The following is a 21,790-nucleotide window of genomic DNA, read 5'->3' as shown; positions in this document are numbered from 1 at the left end:
CACAGCGTCGTTACACAGTTGTTCTCCAATGCAGTTGGTTCCAAGGCGCTGTCCACTGTGAGCCAGGTGCTTAATGACGCGCATTGTCGCCATGCGCCGGTCTCGGAGCTTCTTTGGGCTAGGCCTACCCATAGTGCCAGCCAACTCGAGCACCTTGCGAAACGCCACGGGAATTTGGAAATGTCCTTCTTATTCTAGATCAACAGAGCCAGAGATGTGCTTAGGGCCAGACCTCTTTGAACATCTGATCGTGATCACCTTAGCGTCCACGGCAGCATTGTGCTAAGCACGCCAACCGCCGCTAAGCCAGTCAACTACTGGTAGCTCTCGCTCAGCAGATGTGGCTTCCGCTCGTTCAGGTCCAGCAACATCTCCCCAAACAGCCCGTTGGCCCACGAAAACCACTGCCGCGTCCAGTCGCTCACGTTGAAGGTGTTGATGGATTCGTGAACGAGGCCCAAGCCATCCGTCGTCGAGACGATACTCCTGAGTCCAAGACGAATCTCCTCGTCATCGTCAGAGGTCAGTAGAGAGGTGATGACCGACATGGGCCAAGCCTGGCCAGGTCCCTGGTGAGGTCCGCCGATTCTACATGCCGCAGCCCGTCAGTTTGTTGGTGCTTTGAGCGACGTTACACCAAAAGATTTGGGGGAAAGGGGGAAGTGATTATACTCACCCAGAGAACGCCGGCCCCCAATTGTAGTAAGGGTTCATCTTCGAGAGGACAAACTTGCGAGTGTTTTGATACGTCTCGTCTGCTACATCGACATAGCCCAGCAGCGGCGCACTCAGCAGACTCGGCACGTTGGCATCGTCCATCATGTTTCTCGACCCGTAGCCGTCGACCTCAAAGGCATAAATCTCGCCAAATTCGTCGTGGCTGACCTTGGCATACTTGTCGATGCCAGCCCTCACTCCGCTGGCCATCTCGCGCATCTCGCCCGCGAGTGGTGAGGCGCAGCTCGCCGCGATGGCGGCACACTTGTCCAAGTAGCTCGAGAACTGCATGTTTGAAGGGATAAGTAGCTGGTAGATGGCAGAGTCGTCTGAAGGGCGGAACGCGCTGCGGACAAGGCCCGTCCCGCTCCTGATCGGTGCGCTGGTCCCATCGTTCGATAGGGTTTCTGAAGCACTCGTGGTTTCACGCTGAAAGGTGTACGGCAGCTCGACCAGAGATCCGTCTTCATTGTATGAGCCGACGAGGAGCGAATTGGTTACGTTGAGAATCTTCTCGACGGTGGCGAGCCACTGGTACTTGCCAAAGAACGCTGCATCTTTTGTCTTGTCGTAGTAGTCGAAGGACAACTGCAAGAATGCCGCGAGGGAGTCGAGCTCGTACTTGCACTCGAATACAAAGTTGCGGTCATATGCCGGCTTGACCGTGTCCTTGTCGACCCAGTCGTTGAACTCTGGCGGCAGGCCGGATTCGATTGGAGCCTGGAACGCGTTGCAGAATGGACTCGTCCGGATATATCGGCCTTGCAGATTAATGGCCCCGCGGTATAGGGATGCGAGCGAATCGTGCGAGTCGTTGGCCACCAGTAAGGACTTGTAGCTCCGAAGCTGGTTCGCAGAGTCTCGTAGCCAGCTGGCGACAATGTCGCCCGTCGTGATAAATGTGAGCTACGCACAGAAATCAGCATTCACACTGCGAAACCAGGTGATTCATCTCTCGACTCACCTCTTCATCTGATCCAGCAGCGTAGCCGTGCCAGGAAATTGTGGTGTCGAGGGTATTCGGGAAGGCGTTCTCGAACAGCCGAAACAAGTCGGGATCCGCAATCGTCGTCTTCATGTCCACGATCGCCTGCTCGACTTCTGGTAGCACGAACTTGCGGCACTCTGGGGGAGGTCGCTGGTACGACAGCTGATACCTGCCCGAGGAGAAGGGCTCGTGACGTTCCTTGGAGTAGTCGATGTACTCGGGACACGACTGCGCTCCAGCCAGGGCGCAAAGTCCCAGGGACTGGAGCATAAGAAGTGCCGTCTTGGGCATCATGTCCGGTGGTCTCAAGTCAACACTCGTGCTGGAACAAGCACATGGAGCGTGAAGGGCGAAACGGCGACCATCGCGGAGGTCCCCCCCATTGCTTATATACTACTGCGCCTTCTTCATTGCCCTGCAGGTCATATGCCGATCACCATCAGTCACATACTACGCAAAAAAAGGAATCACTGCACGCTGATCTGCACCTATCCGAATGGGTGTCGGCAAACTCTCACCTGACGACAGTCATCCTCCATCGTACGTTGGAGCGATGAAGTAATGGCTCCGCAGAGGAGCCGAGCAGAGGCTTAGCAGGGTATTGAGAGTACTACGTACAGTAGCATGCGGGGAAGACCACATCAGTTTTGGGCAGGAGATCATTGAGGTCCCATGCATTCAAGGAGCAGAGAGAAAATAACCCGTCGGCTCTGCCGCTGCAGATCTGTTGCGGATCACGAGAAGGGCAAGGTCTTTTTTCCCTCCCCCACACTTGCTCCCCCTGTTTCCCCAGCCTGGTGCGCTGCAGGGTGAAGTCATTTGGGCAGTGGGGTGTTTCCAAGTTCCTAGCTTGGAATGTTTAGAGATTGTTACGGCAAGTTACAGTGGCGATCGCCTAGTTCTTTCTCCGGGCTTCCTTTGCAGAATCAGGCCTTTGTGGAGGTCGCAGCAGGAGTCATGACCACTGACCTGGCCTCCAAGTGATCGTCGCCTGGTTTTCCCCGCATTCGACAGGGATCGCGTTGGTAATGGGGAGGTGAGGGGGGTCTGTACGGTGAGGAATCTCTGCATCCCGCCCCGAAGTTGTGATGGGGTCAGTCATCGCACTTCTGTCGTTGTTGAGAGCGGAGCAGCTCATGCCTTGTACTTGACATATGCCATGTTCTACTCCCAAACCTCTTGAAGTTCGAGCTACAGACATCGGTGTGGTGGTGGATACTATGCTTACAGCCTCGGGGTCGGGTGTTCCTTGCGTGGCGGCAAAGTCAAATTGTAACCTTGTGCCAGCACGCTGTCTACAGAGTGGGAACGAAAAAAAGGTCCGAAAAACTCCGGCCTGCAAGCTGTCAGTGGGCGCAAGCCTATGGCCAGAACAAAAAAAGCCGAAAGGTGGACTTGACCACTATTATCAGTCGCTGACCTAGTGTTGGTATAATGATGGGGCTTGAATTACAGCCTCAACCTAAGCCGAGATGAAGATAGAAGGGTTAAGTCCTGACCGTAAGATCATTATAGGACTGCCTAATTCCAATCTCTCGTCGGTCAGAGCGGACAAGCTCATACTGTGGAATCAAGATAGACCGTGTCATATTGGGTCAGGGTAGATTCGTTAAGACAGGGTCTTGTGCGGGAAGCAGTATTTCATGAGTTAATTCTCATTGCAATGTTCTACCACAGCAGTCAGTCAGATACACCGCTCAAATGAGCCAGTCCTCACCATACCTCGGATCCTCGCAATTTGACGTGTGCGTCCGACAGACAGTGCACCAAATCAGATAAACCCCAAATGTTGCAACAACGCTGCCTTGCGCTGTCGTAACTAGCCGCCCTGACCAAAACCCAGACTGGTAGCTCATGAGCTCAGGATATAGAGCTTGTCAAGAAGCATTATCCACAATCGGAAATCACCGAATCATCATCAAGCATTGATGGTCTAACGGTTAGGATTCAACCCTTCCATCTTCATCTCGAGGCAGGTTGAGGCCGGGGTTCGACTCCCCGTCAATGCATCAACGTACTGGGTTGACCACTGATCACAGTGGTCAAGTTCAATCTTTTTTGGCTTATTCCTGGCAGCTGGTTACGGTGTGTGGATATTTTGCAGTTCGTTTTTATGTTTTTTTTTCTTTCTTCTTCTTTGTTTCTTGTGGGGCAGTTGGGAGGGGGGGGGAGCGCTCTTTCTGTGATGTATCTCACGGCACGACAAGGGGCACTTTGTTCTTGCGCATGCGAAGAACATCCCTAGGGCAAGCAGTGAGCTGCCATAATGGACGAAACCTCCCAAAACTGCATCAAATCTACACACGAGAACTACATGCGAGACTCGTGTTGGATTCTAGGAATACTGCAATTCTCTACAACACGGTGAGAGGTCACGTCCCCGTCAGGACTTGTAGAATGTGCGAGAATCTCGGCCGCAAGCGACTCATTGATCTATTCCAATCAAGAGCTCATCCATCCACGCGCATCTATAAGCTCTACATTGCTCTCACGGTCCTGGCTGCGTCGTCTTATCAGCATGAGATGAGAGGTCTCTCTTCTCTAACCAACTGACCAAACATCTCCCCGTCCTGTACCATGTTGAAAACCCAGCTGTTTACAGGCTCGCTACCTGCAGTCACATCCGCATCCCGCCCAGTCGACGGCTTCTGCAACTATAACTTGCTGCTCCCCGCCTTGGCGAGCTTGAGCTTCTTGGTGAGCGTCTCCTCGGCCTCGCGCTCGATGCGCTGCAGCAGGTCGTGACACGTGGGGATGTCGTGGATCAGGCCGATGACCTGGCCCGCAGTCCAGACCTGTTTACGTCAAAGGCATGTCAGTCAGTGACGGGCGAACAGAGAGCGCCTTCCGAAGCGAAGAGTCGCAATTGGCATGTGCACCAAAACTGTGCAAAACAGAACAGAACCAAGAAAAACAAAAACACTTACGCCGAACTCTGGGTCACCATTGATAAACACCTCCTTGCCGCGCTTGCCGCTGACGAAGGGCGCCATTTCGGCAAACTCGCCCGTCTTGCTCTCGCGCTCGACCTTGAGGGCCGCCTCGGTGACCTTGTTCTTGTAGAGGCGAGTGGTGTTGGTCCAGCGGCGCATGACGATGGACGTGTCCGTCTCGTCGGCCTTGACAATGGTCTCCTTGATGTTGTGGTGGATGGGGGCCTCGACGGTGCACATGAAGCGGGTGCCCATGTTGATGCCCTCGGCGCCGAGGCACAGGGCGGCCGCGAGCCCCTGGCCGTCGGCGAAGCCGCCCGACGCAATAAAGGGCACCTTGAGTGTCTGCCGGGCCTTGCTGAGGAGGATGAAGTTTGTAATGTCGGACTCGCCGACGTGGCCGGCGCACTCGAAGCCGTCGATGGAGAGGAAGTCGACGCCGAGCTTGATGGCGGACTGGGCGTGGCGGATCGTGGTGCACTTGTGCAGGACAATGATGCCGGCCTTCTTGAGCAGCTTGATGACGGGGCCGGGGCTGTTGCCGGCCGTCTCGACGACCTTGATGCCCTCGTCAATGACGACCTGCGCGTAGGCGGCGTAGTCGGGCGGCACGAGGGCCGGGAGGAGCGTGATGTTGACGCCAAACGGGTACTTTGTGAGGGTGCGGCACCTCCGGATCTCGTCGCGCAGCTTCTCGGGCGTGGGCTGCGTCAGGGCCGTGAGGATGCCCAGGCCGCCGCCGTTGGACACGGCCGAGGCCATCTCAGCCGTGCCGACATGCTGCATACCACCCTGGACCACGGGGATCCGGATGCCCAGCTTGCGGGTGAGCTCTGTGTCGAACGGCATTGTGCAGACGGGGTTGGTGTGTGTTGGTGTTGGTGTTTTTGTGCGTGGTGGAATGAGTAGGTCAAAGTGAGGGCAGTCGGTGGACAGGAGGAGCCAGCGAAACGCGCTTATGTTGGCCTGCCACGGCCCCGGATCTGTCGTGGGGCCGAGATCACAGGTGCCGAGGTTGAGCTCAAGTGGGTCGGTCCACTCCGCCATACCCGGCGACGTCGAACCCCGGCGTGGCCATTGCCTCTCTGGCAGCCGTTGTCCGTCTGCCACCTTTACTATATGAACTGTCTCTCAAGTGGACCTGCCGTGATGGACTTGAGCGCCACAGAGCGGCGCCTGTCGTGCGTGCTATGTTCCTGTGTGTCTGGCCATAGACAACGTGGTCTTAAGGGACTGTCTCTCTGTCCTCGCGGCACTCTCAAAGTATTCCATCCATCCCCATTGACTTTTACTCCAAGAATGACCGCCATCTGCCGTGCCGAAATCCTTGACGTGAGTCTATCTCTCCCAGAAACTCGCAGCCATGCTCAGCACCACGGCCACGCTGGAAACATCAATGGCAGCTGAGGGCTGGGTCTTTAGCGCGCGCGGTGAACCCCAGATTCCGTCCCCGCAATTTGCATTGTGCGGCCATATTCCGTGGCCCCCACAGCATCCCTGGATCCATAATGTGTCCTGTCGCGCCATCCCAGATAATCCGACGGCATAAGATCACTAGGGGCACTCGTTCCGGCCTGTCGTTTGCGATTAGTATCCTGACAGTCAACGTCTCACATGCTCGAAAAAGCCCTGGGACCTCTCTCACCTCAGCCCAGATATGGCCTTGGGTTGTCCACTACAGACGACGGGTACAGAGCCACCGCCTTCTGGGCACTCGAGGTGACTATTCTGGGCGATTCTAAGCTCCGTGGGCCCAACGGCCGATCGGGTTCCCGTTCATGCGTCATCTTTTATGCTTGATGCGCACCAGCCACCGAGAATGAGCAGTCATGAATCTCGCGAAGAGGCGGCCACACATGGAGTGTGAGCACCCGGACATTCAGCCCATCGATTAGAGGTACGATTGACTTACTCCTTCTGCTTGTTGCGGCATTTGCGACATCTTACTGTCAAGGATCGCTGCTCGGGCAAGGGCTGCAGTACTTTTTGTGCCGTTAAGGCCTGCATCATACAGGCTTCCTCGAAACTTCTCCCGCAGCCGTGCGCGCCTGGTCCCCAGAGATTCCTGTCTGCTACTCGCATGGGAGAACAGACCTCGCTGCTATCATCCCGGGGCAGGCTATGCGAGGTGCATCATGTACCCCAGATCGGCAGGCGCTTGATCAACACCCCGCGTCGAAGACAGCTGTCACTTCTTGTCGTGTTGTGTTGCGTGGTGTTGTGTAAGTGGATTGCATGGCAGGCAACCGGGGTGAGGGCAGTTTCGAGTGGCCACTTGCCACGTCTTGAGGAAGGGGGAAAGAATATAGTCGAGTCAGCATTTGCCATCGAGACGCAAACGCTGTCGCTGACGAAGATGCCGGATGGCTTGCCAGCACAACAGGCGCTTCGTTATGCAGAACCTACGGGACCGACGACATCCACGGACCGCCGGGCGGAAACCCCCAATCCAAACATACTGCCACGTCACCCACTGTCTGGAGGAGGGTTGACGATGGCCGTTGGTGGGAGGCTCTGCGCCGGACACGTTGCGTGGCACACTGGCGAGAGACATGGCGTGGGGAGCCATCGCGAGACGAGATGGGCAGATGTGATAAGCAGCGGAGTGGGTGGGGGGTTGCCGCCGCGGCGATTCGTAGGGGTCGAGAAGGATTGAAGAACGGGCAAGCTTGCACATCCGAGCGTGCATCATGATGCACCAGGGGGGGTGACCCTGCCTGCAGAAAGGAAACCGGTCTGGCGGCAGGGCCCTGCAAGCGGCATAGCGCGACGCAAGGCTTGCCAGATGGCGGAGAAAAAGCAAGCTGTTGAAGCGAGTGAGGCCCAGGCAAAGAGGGCGGGTGCTGCCCAAATCTCGGTGCAGTGCAGTGCAGTGCTGTGCTGCGTGGTGATGTGCTGTCCGCGGGCAGTGGCATGCAAGTGGTGAGATGATGCAGCCCAGGGACCGGTCGGTGCCGCGGCAGGACGTCATGGTTGGGCCTGGCCCGTCGAGGCAGGCGCGGGATGGACACGCGTAAGTAGGCGAGGTCAGTCAACGGGCTCGCCTTACGAACGCAACATCGTGGACACGCCTCAGCCAGACACCCGCCCACCCTCCTTCTGCTCTCGCTCACGTCCAAGTCCAGCAGGTCCTGTCCCGCTCCACGATGCCATGGAGACGACCCGCTCGTGTCCTCGACTCGGATCACAACCCTGTCCCCGGGGTGGCCCAGGTGTACCCGCCGCCCCGGCCTGCACCACCAGGCCAGCCCAGGCCACGCCAGGCAGGGCACCACAGCTGACGCCCACCGGTCCCAGTTCCATTTGTCCCCTGCTCCCGTCCCGCCAGGGTCCGATCCAGACGTTGGACTCTCGAGCCTACCATCTTTTCCGTCGCCATGATGCAAAGACACGCCCATTTCCCACCCGCCGTCTCGTGACCTCGTCCACCCCGGGGACGGCTCCTGGGGCCGTTTCCCAATGCACCCGCCCGTCCCCAGAACCACTATATTGCCTCCCCGTCCGCCATCCCGTCTCCCGGGCCTCCGTGCTTCAGACGATCGTCACTTGTCATCACACTGCTCCGGCTACCGGCCTTCCCGTCGTGTCACTTCTACTGCCAGTCCATATATATCTAGCCGTCGCCCTTCTCTCCTCCCCCATATTGTCAACATACCCGTCTCGCTCTCTCCTTCTTCTACCCTCGGCCAAACTTCCTTGAGCGACAGTCGAAGCGCATCAAGTCCAACAGACGCAGCCAATACCACACCCGGTTCTTCCAAGCGTGCCAGGATATCCCAATATGCCTTCCGTGGCAAAGCACACTCACACCGAAGCGAGCTTCACAACTCCATGGCAAGATCGCCTTGAAGGTAATGACCACAGAGCCTTTGTCAACATCCCATTGGCAGCTTGCTGACCCATTGTCCCCAGGCGTATGCCGCGAGTATCAGATCCAGTCACCAATTTTTCAGATTGTGTCCGATCGCCGAGGTAAGACAAAGCTGGGTTACAACAACAACAAAGCCTACTTCCCATGCCATTCAGCTAACTCATACCCCATAAAGGAGGGCGAACGGCGTGGTCCAGCACAGTCACTGTCTACGGCAAACAAATCCCGGCTCGGTTCTGGTACGACGGCAAGAACCTGAACAACGCCAAGGAGGACGCCGCCGAGGCTGCACTCAATTGGATGACAAACAAGTCCATCATCGCGACGGGTTGGTGATGGGTCCGCAGCCCGGATGATCAAGCGAGTGTTCTCGAAGCGGTGAGGCCACGGGGTTGTGGTCCGGGTTCCTGGGTCGGACCGCCCATGACGACAGGGGCCTGTCGCGCCCTGTGCGCGGCCGGAACTTGCTTCCGCTTGCCTAGCGTGCGGTGCAAACATTAAATGACCCCTTTTCCCTGGTCGGTGGAGGACTTTCTGATGGGGCATGATGCAATCCGCACTGCCAGACACATTCGGACGTCCGTCCAGAAAACATCGACTTGGTGGAGGCGTGTGCTCCCACAAAGGGGCCCATCACAGGGAGACGCCGAAACTGAACAGGAGCCAAGAAATCGTGTGTTTGGGTTGCGGGGAACTGTACAACAATCTTTGGGCGGTTGGCATGGTGTTTTGGTGCACAACGGGCGATGCTGTTTTCATTTCTGTTCTCTTTTGCTAATGCTTGATTTTCTTTTCTGTATGGGTGGTGCAGCATTTTCTTTTACGTTGTTGGACAATGCAAATGAGCCATCAATAGACTGGTCGATCCACGAGACGGCACTTGCACCGATTGTCAACCTTTGACAGGTCTTACATGACGCATACCTCAGGGGATGTGATACTTACCCCATCCACTTCTAGTGAAGCTTTGCGGCCCGGGGAAAGCGGAAGCGAAGGGTGACTCGACGGCACTCGAAACTCTGAAACCCAACAAGCAACTAGTACGACTAACGACCCGCGAGTCAGTGCTGGCCGGCGTCAACTCCTGCACAATCAAGGGACACCGGCATCTGCCCATTCCTGCTTGGGTATGTCTGGGTCCCGAGAGCGTGGGACACCAACCCATGCAGTTGGGAACACTAACCCAGACGTGCGGTGAACCCCTGATCCCTGCATCCAGCGACTAGGCCAACCCTACCCGCCCGCGGGTGCCAAAGGGAAAACTCTCGAAGCCCAAGAATTGGTCAGGGGGGTGACGGGGGGGAAAGGCCAGTGGGGGGTGGAACAGGTTCGAGAGGATGCTCGCGGATGGTCCCGGATGGGGAAGGAGGGGGGTTTTTGGGACGAGGGCCTTTCTAAGACCAGCAACAAGGGGTCTGTGGCATTGACGATGATAACACATGATCTGTGAGCCGGAAATGCAGGAGAAGAAGGGAGAGCAGGGCAGCGGATGGGCTCCCCGTGTTACCAGCCAGCGCCTTTGTTCCGTATCTTTTCTCCACTTCGTATTTTCTTGCTTTCGCTTGCGCTCCGGAAGTGTACATATACATATGGTCTGATTTACGCAGTAGACCTAGCATCTCGAGCGGTTTTTCTTGGCGGATTAAGCATCTTTTCCCCGAGACAAGAGAGAAGAGAGGGATGGTCTTTCGGGAAATATATCTCGATTCTTTCCTTCAGGGAGGGGGGGTGGCAAGCTGGCTGGTTGACTGGTTGAAATGGTTGAGACTTGGGGGTTTCCGCAGTGGCGGCAGCGGCGCTTACGTTTCTTTTTCCCCTTGCTTGGCCTTTTTCAGGAGGATCTAGTGTCTGCTGCCACGGCCCTCTTTGTTTTTCCTATGGAAGCGAAGAAAGCAGAAAAGCAGCAAACGGAGGTGCGAGGGATTGGCATTCTCTCGTCATTTCACGGTGCTGGAATGTGTGAGTGTAGTTGGGGGTCCCCGGTTGTCAAAGGTTGTCAATATGTCTGTATGCACAGCACCATGGCTGGGAGCTTCCTGGTGCATATGCATGCGTAGCGTACGTAACCATGATTACTAAGTACCTAAAACACACTTCTTTCCCCTCTGTGTTTCCTCTCAAGCTCACTGTTGCATACTTTTCTCTCTCCGCGGCCGTGCAGGACGTTGTGAGGATCTATCAATTTAGACTTTTGCGGAGTCTACTGTGAGACAGACGGAGAGGCCCTCGGTCGTCTTCACCGGTGCGGAGCCGCACACTAGCAAACACCATCCATCCATCCACACCATTTGTGTTCCAGGAGACGACGCTAGCCATCCGTCCTGCTTCCTTTCCATCAGCCGAGCCCAGGTGATATTCCTGTTTGCTGCTGCTGCTGCTGCTGCTCCGTGTCCGTACAGCAACGGTGAGAGAAAGAAAAAGGAAAAAAAGCAACCAAAAGGCTTTCTTATTTGCCCCTGGCTGGCGGCCGAGAAAACCCTTGGGCATTCTCGGCCGGGAACAGCGGGCTGTTGGCTCGTGATCTGGTTGGCTGACTCGTGCTGGTTATTTCCCGTTTGAGACAGGGTTGTGGGGGGTTCCTCGGGGGCCAGAGTACTCCGTAAGGTTACCTTAGAGTGGTTACCCGTTTCCCTGCCCACAAGCTATTCGTCCTTTTTGGCGGTCTCTGAATTGTCCGATCCGCCAGTGTCTCCAACTGTCCATTCTCCTCCGCCTGGGCGGCGTGCTTGTGCGTGTGTGAGGCTAATGCACCCTGCGCGCTGTGCCGTGTGGGGCTGGGAGCAACGACCCCAACTTCTGTCTCATGACTCGGCCCTGCGCACGAGCAAACGTTTCGTCGAGGACAGAACGGTATAACTTGTCCAGAATTGACGTGCCAAAGCGGCCGTATTGTCTCTACTTGCCTGCCTGCCTGCCACAGACACACCCGAACTGTCCCAATGTTGTTGTTGTTGTTGTTGTTGTTGTTGTTGTTGCTGCGGCATGGTGGATTCGAACCACCTCATCAGTCTCAGCGGAAAGGCATCGTCTGATGTCTGCGACAGGGCTGAAAAGGCGGTGGTCATCATGCGACTGCCTTGCCAACAGCAAGCGGAGCTTGCCGTGTTAGCTGGCGAATGCCCTCCTGCGTAGTGCAACTTTTGTCCCGGACTATAAGTGGGGGACTTGCCATATGTCAAATCACTCAGATGTGTGTTTTTTTCTTTCTTTCTTTCGTATGCTTGACTGAGCTTGCTTTTTCGGCCGTTGATCTCTCCACCTGCACACACAAACACTGCTGGGCAGCAAACTTCCTGCGCGCTTCTGACACCTTGTGACGCTTGTGACGCGCGTATGGGACAAAAAGATTAATGACGATGCCCGATCGCAACCACACATCCCTGCAATGCTGCCTCGTCAGCCCCAAGGATAATTTATATGTAGAGGGTTGCCAGGATCAACGATAACCATGCACTGCCCTGGGTTGTGCTTGGCCGTAGTCGCTGTCTGTAACAGAAGAAGCAAGAGGCTCATTTAGCGATTGGTCCGGGTGCTTTCCTTTGGGCTCCTGCTGCCCGGAAACGGAAGTCCCCGTACATCGTCTGTGCGGCCAATCCACTCGCACCCCCGGCGCAGACGAGAAGGACGGGGACTTTTTTTTTCTGGCTAATCCTGGAGATCCTACAGAAATCCCACTCGGGTGATTCGTCACTAGTCCTCGAGGTACAGCAACGGCAGCACGTACCTAAGCGTCCATTTCGAGCTGCAACCCGACACGACAAATCTTGGGACAAACACGACATATCACAAAACAAAGGGCGCCAAGTATCAGATCACGCGGTGGCCTGTACGTGCATGGCTGTAAAGTTGTCGAAAATGCCACGTGCCGTGCCAGGCATGCACGTCTCGCTGCACCATCCCGGTCCTTGACAGGTAAGCAGGCATCTTGGGTGGTACCGGGCAATTTGCTTTCCTATATAGCTCTCTTATAACAGGGATCATGGCTCGACCCGGTGATGATGACGCTGTTGTTGCCGTCATCTACTCTGAAGAGGCAACCCTCCCTAGCCAGTGCACGAGTCTCGATGAGGATAATCGTCCAGGTCTGATGGGTATTCTGCCCTGCACACCGGGGAAAGGGTTACGATCACTCAATGCCCGCATCGAGCCACGGGATTATGAGAAAAACCAATACCTGATTGTGGTCAAGTCCACATGTAACTCCTTTTCAGAAAAGCATGATGATGTCTCGCCGAGACGGCACTTGCCGTCGTCGGGTCATGATGCGCATGTGTCGAGTTATCCGCAGGACAAAAGGACAAAATAGTGGGACAAACGTTGAGGAATTAGATAACCAGCGGCATGTTCCGAAAGCCATTTTCTGGGATCTGCTTTTCTTTTTGGTCTTCCTTCGAGATTGCATGCTGATCATGACTCGACGGGTGCTATTTCCGATCAATGACGGTTTTCTAACTTCGTCACCGACAAAAAGGAAGTATTGGGCCAGAGCAAACCTCGCCCATGCGTGACAGCAGACCCCCGGCAGCTGAGTGTGTCGTTCGATACGCTGTGAGAAGGGGTTGGTGGTACTGCTCCGAGCGGGCGTGGCATTCTGACTGTCGCCTACGTTTCCTCATTCAGAGATTCCAGGTCTAGAATCCGTGCAACCTCATATGCGACCACATATAGGGCCTAATAACTGCCACGGCCCGACGCGCATCATCAACAAATTGAAGAAAAATGGGCCACTGGCAGCTTGTGCTTGTTTGTTCTGTACTTTAGCAGATGTCCCCCCCACTGTCGCGTCCCGCGAAAAGAAAAAATTTGGGTCCTCGCCATGACGGCGCAGCGTTCACAGATATTGGCGGGCGCTGCATCTCCTTGTTCAATTCTTCTTACCCGGACGGATACTTATCTCGGCTTTGATACATCTTTGTATATGGCAAACCTTTGTTGCAGCCCCTCTTAAAGGAGGAGTGACCATCACGGGTGTTAGTTCATGTCAATGATGAAGAATACTGCCAGCGCCCACAATCTTCTGTTTTCGCATAGCTTCGAGGTAGGAGGTGTCAATGTCAATAACTGCACGAGTATCAGACAAATCCCCTTCCCTCACGGCAGGTTAGGCGATGGTCCCATTCGTAAGGTCTCCATGTTTGCCCCTCTAAGTGGCAGCTTTCTGCAAAACCTTTCCTTTTGCAACCTGTACAACCTGAGCACTTCCGTGTTTGGCCCTGTAGACTGACAGACCGCAACTTGAGATACCTGCTTGCAGACCCATGGTTATTGCGGCAGTGGCATGTTGCCAGTAAGTGTTGTCTCCGGTGATCATTGTTTGTACACAAGTTCGGCAGGCGACTGTCCATGAACAATTCATTCTCTTTTCTTTTCTAGTCTCTGGCTTTTCTGGTTTCTGTCTTTTCTCTCTCTCTCTCTCTCTCTCGCTAGTTGGACGGACGGTAGCAACTCTAAGCTTCAACAGCGGGTATTTTACGGCCGTATCTGCATGCCAGGGAATCTACAACCGCCCGACAGCGAGCATCCATTCCCCATAGTGGCAGTCCCTGAATTCTCCTCTGCTCAGAATTCCTCAGGCACGCGTACGCCAGGCTTATCTCGGCTGAGAACCACAGCGACCAGCCTACCAGCCAAGTAAGGCCTTATTAACCCTTACAAAGAAACTCAAGCTACTACAGACAGCCAAATTCAGGGTAGTTGGGGATTTCAAAGCCATGTCGCAAATCCTTCCCGTCTGGCCTAGTGGTTGGAATTGAGTCACGACACGCTTTGACCTAGTCGGAGAGCCGAGTCCAGCATTTCGGGTCGGCAAGCGTGTAAGGTAGTACCCCTACTAGGCTCTGCACTTCCCCTTCTTTTCTTGTTGCTGTTTATCCTTGTATTAGCATAAAGGATGTGCTCGGGTCGACTTCATCCATGTGAAAGAACTATCTCCTGACACACGATTATGATGTCCGTTGAGTATCCGCGGGTTGCGGTGCGTGGGTCAGCAATCTAAGAGCCTGCAACCTTGGTCAACATATCCATCCAACCCGCGACGGCCTCGCGGCGTGCCAAGAATATCCGTGCCTCTCGCTCGAATTGAATATACTCTACGCAGCCCAGGGTTGGCTACCCCTCACACGCCCCTCACGTATAACTCGGACACGGCGATTCTTGACTGAAACAAAAGGAGTATGACGGGCAGGCAGTGTACGTGTTCCAGCTGGACGAGACCATTCAGCATGTTCACCGGACCTGCTGGCTGGGGGTAGGGATGACTATCCGCATGCATGACGGTTCCTGGTTTCGCTTCAAGATATGATAGTGCTATGTCTACTAGGTACCTACCGTCCGCGTATTCGTTGTCTGGAGACAACGAGTCTCACGGGGTGCAAGCCTCGACTCTGCAACTCCCATGGTGCTGACAAGGACGACTGGAAACCCGCCATTGTTGGTGCAGACCGGTAAGTTTTGGGCGTCTCTTGCAAGCAAACTACCTTTGTTCGTCGAAAGGTTGAGGATGACATAGGGACGGACGACTTATACGCCAACGCCAGAAGTCGTTCCGCTCGTTGATGAGGGTACCCCATTGCGAGTGACATGTGGTGGTAGACACACGCTGCTTGTGATGTGGCATATGAAGATGATAAGTCCAATCGAGGTCACACAGAGCTTGGAAAGAAGGCACAGCATGTATGCCCAGACACGGGCAGGTCCGGCTTGTTCTTAAGAACATGTCTAACCACTACGCCATTTCAACTCTCGTCGCACAAGCCGTGCGTTAATGACTTTGTGTGTCATGAGCAGTCGGAGTTTATACGAACCCGTGGATGAACAAATTTGTGCAAGCATCGGAGCTCCGCAACAGTCGCTACCGGATAGCCTCTCGGCATAAGGGAGGGAGATCAGTGGTCATGACGTGCTGGTCAGATATCAACCATCAACCTTGCCGCTCGGCGGCTCGGCCCGAGAAAAGGGGACCCTCCTTTCGTCCGGGGCGGTCAAAGACGATTGGTTTCCCACAGAGGAGCAAGAGCTTGTCAGTCCTTGGCCTGCAAGTCTATTTCCTTTAAGCTTATTGCTGATCCAGGGTGGCTCTCGACAGATGAGTCCTTGTCATGAGAGCCATTTGTTTTGAGCCATTTTCCGTTTTTATTGGCACGTTCATTGCACACCACGGGTATGGCTATGCTCGAGCAAGAGCATGGAAACACTCTCATTTTCTGTGCGCGACTTTTCAACAGACAGAGAGGAGGCCTCTTTCATTCCGACCCGAGAATATTTCGCAATAGATGGCAGCCCGGGGGATGAGCCTGAGGCATTTCTGCACTTCCAATCCATGAGTGACACTTGCATGGCTAAGCTTGCTTGGAGAAGAGCAGCCTGGAAATGCCTCACGGGATTGCTCAACGGGATTTTCATGGGGTGCCTTTCCTCCTTTCTTGGCCCTGCTTCTACTGGCCAACTTTACACGAATGGTGAGGTGTTTTCGTGTTCCGTAAGATATATGCCTCGGATGACACGTAGACAAATGCGGCAGGCACTCATCTGCTGGTAGCAGCAAGGCGGAACGAGACTCCCTTGCTGATGACAGCAAGAGAAAAGTCTCTAGTACGATATAAAGCGTGTCTCAGAGTGTATAGTTGTGTCCCCAGGGCAGAACACGCTGTCATGGAAATGTGAAGTGCTTGGGTAAGGAGAGACAGGAGAGACCATTTACATGAACACTGACCTTAGATTGAATGCTGGGACGGGCGCTGTTGTAAGTCGTAAATCATGGAAAGCGCCGGCAGGAATGACGCCCATTCTCTCGCGTACCATTGACGGGACATTGCTAGCAGGGCCGTACGCCCTCCGAGAGCGATCCACGGCGCAGCAGCTCGGGTTGTCGTCTCAGAGGCCGCCGACACGGAGACGGAGCCTTGCCGGGCGACGTACATGTGTGTTCCCGCGGGTAATTGTCCGTCACGGCAACGTCGACGAGCGCACTTGGCCATCCATCTCAGGCACCAGAGACGAGCTCCGAGAACACCCGATGGCTTGTCGTTGATAATGGCGGGCCCGCCATTGGTGCTCGGGTGGGGTCGTGGGGGCTGCAACGCACTATGACTTCACTGCCCAGCTGGCTCTGGAGACTCCCATGGGGCCAGGCGGTTTCCCATGTGAAAGGAACCGAGATAGCTCTAGGAGCAAAGTGGTCTGGGACGAGATGCCATTTCCGTTGCTGTTCATGCTGCGTTTTCCGGTCCTGTTCTTGGTCTGTGCCGTTGAGAATTGACTGCGCCGGCCCTCACGTGCACGATACAGCCTTCGTATCCAATCTCGGTGCATGGTCCCTGCCCGTCACGCGACTCACCAGCTTTTTCGTCTTCACAGGCATTCTGAGACAGGCTCTCGAGTGTGCCGTGCCAGGCCTGCTGCACCCGTGGCCGACCAGGTCTCTGGTTGGCCAGGCTCGTTACGTAACGGCCATCCACATGAATTCCACTTGTCCCAGGATCAGACTGCGCCCGGCCACGCTCACGAGAGCCTCAAATTTTTCGCATGGCGGAGCACCATTGCTGACCTTCATTCCAATGCGTACACCGCAGCCAGGGCCCATCTTTGGTTCCCCCGTAGCCTCGGAAGATGTCGGGGTTTGCTGAGCTCCAGCTCAAACTGAGCTAAGTCGTGGTCTAGAGCAGGCCCGCAGGTGTGCGATTAACCAGCCACTGTGGATCCCATCTCGACTCGCCAAGATTTCCGGGGAAAGCTCCTAGGCACAACGCTTGCCCAGGTTTGCACCTTGCCGTGTCATGGTCTCGATACGCGGTTGTCGTATTGCATGTGCTTGGTTGGGAAATCCTCGTGATGCGGACTGTACGCGACTTACGAGACATCACAGGCATGATCTTTGTGTCTCAATACTCGTCGCCGGCGTTGAGTATTCCAATGCACCGAGACCGCTCAAAGTCCTCTCGAGATCCGAATCTCTGGGTGAACCCTGTCCAATCCACAATGTCAGTGGGAAAGCCAACGACGGCTCGACCGGCTGGGATCGGGAGATGATTCTTCCTTGACAGCATGGCCTTCGCTGCGCAGCTACGTGGACCGGCCGGCTTCCGACCCCTGTGGCAGATTGCACAAGGCGGAGCCGGGTTGTCGTTGAAAGATCATCTATCTTGGGGACGTGAATACGTACGATGGAGAGTGCCGCACGATAATAAGCCGGGAGAGGCAGCGCAAGAGGTTATCCGTGGGAAGTCTGGGGCTGGCGCTTGTGGCAGATCTGGGGTGTGGAGGGGAGCAAGACGGAAGTCTACCGTGGCTCAAGTGCCTGGCCGAGTGTGGCCGTGGCGGGCTGGATCGAAGCTCGCCCGGCGCATGCCCGTCCTGATCGGGCTCAGACCTCGACGCTCGAGTTCTACTGGCCGCCCAGCGTGCCCGGCGGAGCTTTAGGCCGCGCACCGGCACGGCCAGCGGCCTTGTCGAGAGCACCTGGGCTGTCCTGACGGTGCCTGTCGCGATTCATTCCGACCGCAGGCCCCACCGGGACGATGCCGTTCGCGGCCTGGCCCAATGAACCTCTTCCCCGCGGCCGGGCTCCCCCGCAGCCTGCCGTGCCTCTGCAGTCTCCATTCTCGTCCTCCACCATCCCATCGCCAGTCCAGTCCCGTCAGTCCTCCGTGTGTTCCCCGTCCGCCGCCCTGGCCTCAGCTCTCCAGGCGCAGCAGCAGCGTCTCCAGGCGCGCCCGCGCTTGCCCTGCTGCCGCCGCTGCTCCCCAGACTTGGGCTTGTCCTGCCGCCATGGGGCCTTCCCGATGGGTGCAGGGGTGGCCGCTCCGGTTTGATTTCGTGCGGCCACGCCCAGGCACGGCGGGCAGGTCTTACGGGCCAGTCCAATGTCGTCAGCCATCGTCGCCGTCTCCACCGGTCTTCATATATCCTCGGTTTCGGCCCACGTCTTTTAGCTCGGCACCAGCTACCCACCACTATCACCACACCTGGGCCGTCTCTTCCCTTGCTGCCCCGTACTCTTGTCGTCCACAGATTCGAAAACGCCCGTCCGCTAGTATCCGGTGGACCTCTTATCCTCGTCGCCAAGCGTCGCCAGCCTGCCCCAGCTCCCGCTCTCGTAGACCTTTAAAGGCCATGTCGGACCCCGTCCCCAGAACAAACTCCCCTTACCACGATCCATCCATCAAAGGCCCTCGCTCTCAGCAGCTATTCCACGACCGTTCCCATTCCCAGCACCAAGAACGCAAGAGTATGTCTCGCCTCTCGCCCACACCAGATGGCCATGCGCAAAGAACCTCTCTCCCTCGTCCTCTCCTCGCCCTGCCTGCAATCATCCTTTAGTTTGCTAACGGCTCCTGCCCGCCTGCTAGTGATTCCCAGTAACAAGGTCAACAAGACTGCCCTTCACCCTGGTGGTGTCGAGTAAGTACCGCAACTACCCACGAATTTTGCGATTCCCGTCCATTTGTCTAACGCAATCTCCTCACAGGCCTCACGCCGAGCACACTGAACTCGGTACATATTCCCCGCACTGGCCCACGAGCTAGCCCCTCGAGTCAGCTGAAGGATGACCTGAGAGACTAACTTTGTGGGCAGAGAACGAGCTTCACGAGACTGCGCACATTGACTACGACAGAGTCGCCATTGTAAGTAGAGGAGAGACCATCAAGAACGGTATCGCCTATGGGGGGCTCACACAATACTTGCAGATCCCTAATCCCTCTGTTGCCGCCCTCTACGAAGATGCTCTCGTCTACGAGCAAGGCTCCGCCATCTCATCAAGCGGTGCCCTGACTGCCTACTCTGGTGCCAAGACTGGCCGCTCCCCCTCAGACAAGAGAATCGTTCAGGAGCCTTCGTCAGAAAACGACATTTGGTGGGGACCAGTGAACAAGCCCATGTCTCCCGAGGTAAGTTGCGGCAGAGTTTTGTCTTCTCCATTTACAACCTGCACGCCCTCCTCCATTGCACACGAGCAATCGGGGTGCCACCCATACGTTGGCCCAATCACATTTGGTGCGCCTCTACTACTCCCGAAAACGCCCTTGCGGAAGCTTGGTCACACGTGAGCGAACCTTGACATCACTATCGTGTGGTCTGGCCCGAGGTCGTAGGGAGTTGCAAGCCACCACCTGATTGGCTTTGGGAGCACATGTGGGCGAGAAGCGGCCGGAACAACGTCCTGGCTGAGTCGTGCAGCATCCCTGCCGCTGGCGTCATGGGCCGGCCAGACGCGGCGCATGTTCCTGCACCCCGCATTTCCTTCTGACTGCCCGGGGTTGCCCGCCAGCCCCACTTCTACTGTTGCACAAAGGCTTGGCACATGCTAACAATCAATGTCACCACAGGTCTGGAAGATCAACCGCGAGCGTGCTATCGACTACCTCAACACCCGGTCGAGGATTTACGTTGTTGACGGCTATGCTGGCTGGGACCCCAAGTACCGCATCCGCGTTCGTGTCATTTGCGCCCGCGCCTACCATGCCTTGTTCATGCGCAACATGCTCATCCGTCCTCCCCGTGAGGAGCTTGAGCACTTCCACCCCGACTACACCATCTACAATGCCGGCACTTTCCCCGCCAACAGATACACCGAGGGTATGACCTCTGGAACCTCCGTCGCCATTAACTTTGCCGAGAAGGAGATGGTCATCCTCGGCACCGAGTACGCTGGTGAGATGAAGAAGGGTGTCTTCACCGTCCTCTTCTACGAGATGCCCATCAAGCACCACGTGCTCACACTTCACTCCTCTGCCAACGAGGGCAAGAACGGCGATGTCACCCTCTTCTTCGGTCTGTCCGGTACTGGCAAGACCACCCTGTCAGCTGACCCCAACCGTGCCCTGATCGGTGACGACGAGCACTGCTGGAGTGACAACGGTGTTTTCAACATTGAGGGTGGCTGCTACGCCAAGTGCATTGGCCTCTCTGCCGAGAAGGAGCCTGATATTTTCAACGCTATCCGCTTCGGCTCAGTCCTCGAGAATGTTGTCTTCGACGACGTCACCCGTGAGGTTGATTACGACGATGCCACCCTCACCGAGAACACTCGCTGGTAAGTCTGAACAGAATCCCATCATCGTGTAGGCCGCTGCTAACAGTATTGCTAGTGCTTACCCCATCGAGTACATCAACAATGCCAAGATTCCCTGCTTGTCGCCCAGCCACCCCAGCAACATCATTCTGCTCACTTGCGACGCTCGCGGTGTCCTGCCCCCGATCTCCAAGCTCAACAGCGCCCAGACCATGTTCCACTTCATCTCCGGTTATACCTCCAAGATGGCCGGAACTGAGGACGGTGTCACTGAGCCTCAAGCCACTTTCTCCTCCTGCTTCGCCCAGCCCTTCTTGGCTCTGCACCCCATGCGCTACGCCAAGATGCTTGCGGACAAGATTGAGCAGCACTCTGCCAATGCTTGGCTGCTGAACACTGGCTGGGTTGGTGCTGGTGTCGCCCAGGGCGGCAAGCGCTGCCCTCTCAAGTACACCCGCGCCATCTTGGACGCTATCCACTCGGGTGAGCTTGCGAAGGTTGAGTACGAGAACTACGACATCTTCAACCTCCAGGTGCCCAAGACTTGCCCTGGTGTCCCCGATGAGCTGCTGAACCCCAAGACTGCCTGGACCGCTGGCCTCGATAGCTTCGACGAGGAGGTCAAGAAGCTTGGCGGCCTCTTCATCGAGAACTTCAAGAAGTACGAGTCCGAGGCTACACCCGACGTCAAGGCGGCTGGCCCTGTCGTTTAGGGCCCCAAAAGCGCGTCTCTTCTTCAGCATGTTTGATTTTCTGGCCACTGTCTAGGATTTCTTTCTTTACTCCAGTTCTGTCCCTTTTTTCGGTTGGGTTATGAATTATATCATTTGATTTCTGTTGAACGGCGCATGCGGCCCTGATTGGGCTCGACGGCACGATTATGAGGAAAAAGGAGCAATTGTACATAGCATGAGTTTGACGCGCGGATTCTTTGATCCCAGTCATATTTTCCTACAGGCACATATCTTGCCACTATCGACGAAATTGGAAAGAAAGTACCATCATATGCTATCCCGCCCTACATGTCACTGCGCGTAGAGTCACGCTGCGAATGAGGTGATGTTGGGCCCCATCTCAGGCCGTCTCGCCGCGCTCAGACTATTTGTGGCAAGAGCAAAATCCAACTTGGTACAAAACAGTCCGAGCAGGTGAGCATGTGATGATCAGAAGCAGCGTATGCTTCGTAAAATAGCAGACCAAATCCGAATCGTAGGTATTGTGGGAAATCCATCACTTTTCCAAATCGTGCGTAGGGGTACAACGGAAGGGGA

The 21,790-nt window shown here is 55.7% G+C and overlaps 7 protein-coding genes and 1 non-coding gene across 8 annotated transcripts; 6 read left to right on the top strand and 2 right to left on the bottom strand.

Annotated features, from left to right (window-relative positions):
- Nucleotides 1–314: 314 nt before the first annotated feature.
- On the bottom strand, nucleotides 315–1,975 carry B0I36DRAFT_252377 (uncharacterized protein; the record flags this gene model as incomplete). Its single annotated transcript, XM_046150682.1, has 3 exons — nucleotides 315–588; nucleotides 677–1,623; nucleotides 1,682–1,975. The coding sequence occupies 3 exons, from the start codon at nucleotides 1,973–1,975 to the stop codon at nucleotides 315–317; spliced, it is 1,515 nt and encodes a 504-aa protein (XP_046007148.1).
- A 1,652-nt stretch (nucleotides 1,976–3,627) lies between these two features.
- On the top strand, nucleotides 3,628–3,714 carry B0I36DRAFT_t171. The gene has a single exon. It is a non-coding gene; the product is annotated as a tRNA-Gly (tRNA).
- Nucleotides 3,715–3,861: 147 nt separating this feature from the next.
- Nucleotides 3,862–5,633, bottom strand: B0I36DRAFT_333491 (uncharacterized protein). The gene is made up of 2 exons (XM_046155228.1): nucleotides 4,633–5,633; nucleotides 3,862–4,500 (listed from the first exon to the last, which is right to left on the bottom strand). The coding sequence occupies exons 1-2, from the start codon at nucleotides 5,485–5,487 to the stop codon at nucleotides 4,360–4,362; spliced, it is 996 nt and encodes a 331-aa protein (XP_046007147.1). The 5' UTR covers nucleotides 5,488–5,633; the 3' UTR covers nucleotides 3,862–4,359.
- Nucleotides 5,634–7,713: 2,080 nt separating this feature from the next.
- Nucleotides 7,714–8,535, top strand: B0I36DRAFT_27146 (uncharacterized protein). Its single transcript, XM_046151291.1, has one exon. The coding sequence runs from the start codon at nucleotides 7,790–7,792 to the stop codon at nucleotides 8,336–8,338; it is 549 nt and encodes a 182-aa protein (XP_046007146.1). The 5' UTR covers nucleotides 7,714–7,789; the 3' UTR covers nucleotides 8,339–8,535.
- B0I36DRAFT_367416 (uncharacterized protein) lies at nucleotides 8,420–8,845 on the top strand (the record flags this gene model as incomplete). The annotated part of the gene is made up of 3 exons (XM_046159458.1): nucleotides 8,420–8,489; nucleotides 8,551–8,610; nucleotides 8,685–8,845. 3 exons carry the CDS (start codon nucleotides 8,420–8,422, stop codon nucleotides 8,843–8,845), a joined length of 291 nt encoding a protein of 96 aa, XP_046007145.1.
- A 1,087-nt stretch (nucleotides 8,846–9,932) lies between these two features.
- B0I36DRAFT_333482 (uncharacterized protein) lies at nucleotides 9,933–10,626 on the top strand. Its single transcript, XM_046155227.1, has one exon. The coding sequence runs from the start codon at nucleotides 10,267–10,269 to the stop codon at nucleotides 10,564–10,566; it is 300 nt and encodes a 99-aa protein (XP_046007144.1). The 5' UTR covers nucleotides 9,933–10,266; the 3' UTR covers nucleotides 10,567–10,626.
- A 5,732-nt stretch (nucleotides 10,627–16,358) lies between these two features.
- On the top strand, nucleotides 16,359–17,443 carry B0I36DRAFT_333479 (uncharacterized protein). Its single transcript, XM_046155226.1, has one exon. The coding sequence runs from the start codon at nucleotides 16,594–16,596 to the stop codon at nucleotides 17,131–17,133; it is 540 nt and encodes a 179-aa protein (XP_046007143.1). The 5' UTR covers nucleotides 16,359–16,593; the 3' UTR covers nucleotides 17,134–17,443.
- Nucleotides 17,444–18,429: 986 nt separating this feature from the next.
- B0I36DRAFT_333476 (phosphoenolpyruvate carboxykinase) lies at nucleotides 18,430–21,523 on the top strand. The gene is made up of 7 exons (XM_046155225.1): nucleotides 18,430–18,734; nucleotides 18,856–18,907; nucleotides 18,975–19,000; nucleotides 19,082–19,131; nucleotides 19,195–19,395; nucleotides 19,834–20,540; nucleotides 20,596–21,523. The coding sequence occupies exons 1-7, from the start codon at nucleotides 18,620–18,622 to the stop codon at nucleotides 21,230–21,232; spliced, it is 1,788 nt and encodes a 595-aa protein (XP_046007142.1). The 5' UTR covers nucleotides 18,430–18,619; the 3' UTR covers nucleotides 21,233–21,523.
- Nucleotides 21,524–21,790: the final 267 nt, after the last annotated feature.

The sequence above is a fragment of the Microdochium trichocladiopsis genome (assembly GCF_020744255.1).
Source record: "Microdochium trichocladiopsis strain MPI-CAGE-CH-0230 chromosome Unknown B0I36scaffold_10, whole genome shotgun sequence".
NCBI lineage: Eukaryota > Fungi > Ascomycota > Sordariomycetes > Xylariales > Microdochiaceae > Microdochium > Microdochium trichocladiopsis.
Note: the sequence above shows the minus strand (reverse complement) of the source record. Positions and strands in the feature narration are given on the sequence as shown.

What these genes read in the sequence shown, in the direction of transcription:
- B0I36DRAFT_333491 (XM_046155228.1), bottom strand. Translation starts at nt 5,487, where the DNA reads ATGCCGTTCGACACAGAGCTCACCCGCAAGCTGGGCATCCGGATCCCC. An exon ending in ATGGTGACCCAGAGTTCGGC is followed by an intron (nt 4,501 to 4,632) that starts GTAAGTGTTTTT and finishes TGACGTAAACAG; the next exon opens with GTCTGGACTGCGGGCCAGGT.
- B0I36DRAFT_27146 (XM_046151291.1), top strand. Translation starts at nt 7,790, where the DNA reads ATGGAGACGACCCGCTCGTGTCCTCGACTCGGATCACAACCCTGTCCC.
- B0I36DRAFT_333482 (XM_046155227.1), top strand. Translation starts at nt 10,267, where the DNA reads ATGGTTGAGACTTGGGGGTTTCCGCAGTGGCGGCAGCGGCGCTTACGT.
- B0I36DRAFT_333479 (XM_046155226.1), top strand. Translation starts at nt 16,594, where the DNA reads ATGACTTCACTGCCCAGCTGGCTCTGGAGACTCCCATGGGGCCAGGCG.
- B0I36DRAFT_333476 (XM_046155225.1), top strand. Translation starts at nt 18,620, where the DNA reads ATGTCGGACCCCGTCCCCAGAACAAACTCCCCTTACCACGATCCATCC. An exon ending in ACTACGACAGAGTCGCCATT is followed by an intron (nt 19,132 to 19,194) that starts GTAAGTAGAGGA and finishes CAATACTTGCAG; the next exon opens with ATCCCTAATCCCTCTGTTGC. An exon ending in ACAAGCCCATGTCTCCCGAG is followed by an intron (nt 19,396 to 19,833) that starts GTAAGTTGCGGC and finishes ATGTCACCACAG; the next exon opens with GTCTGGAAGATCAACCGCGA.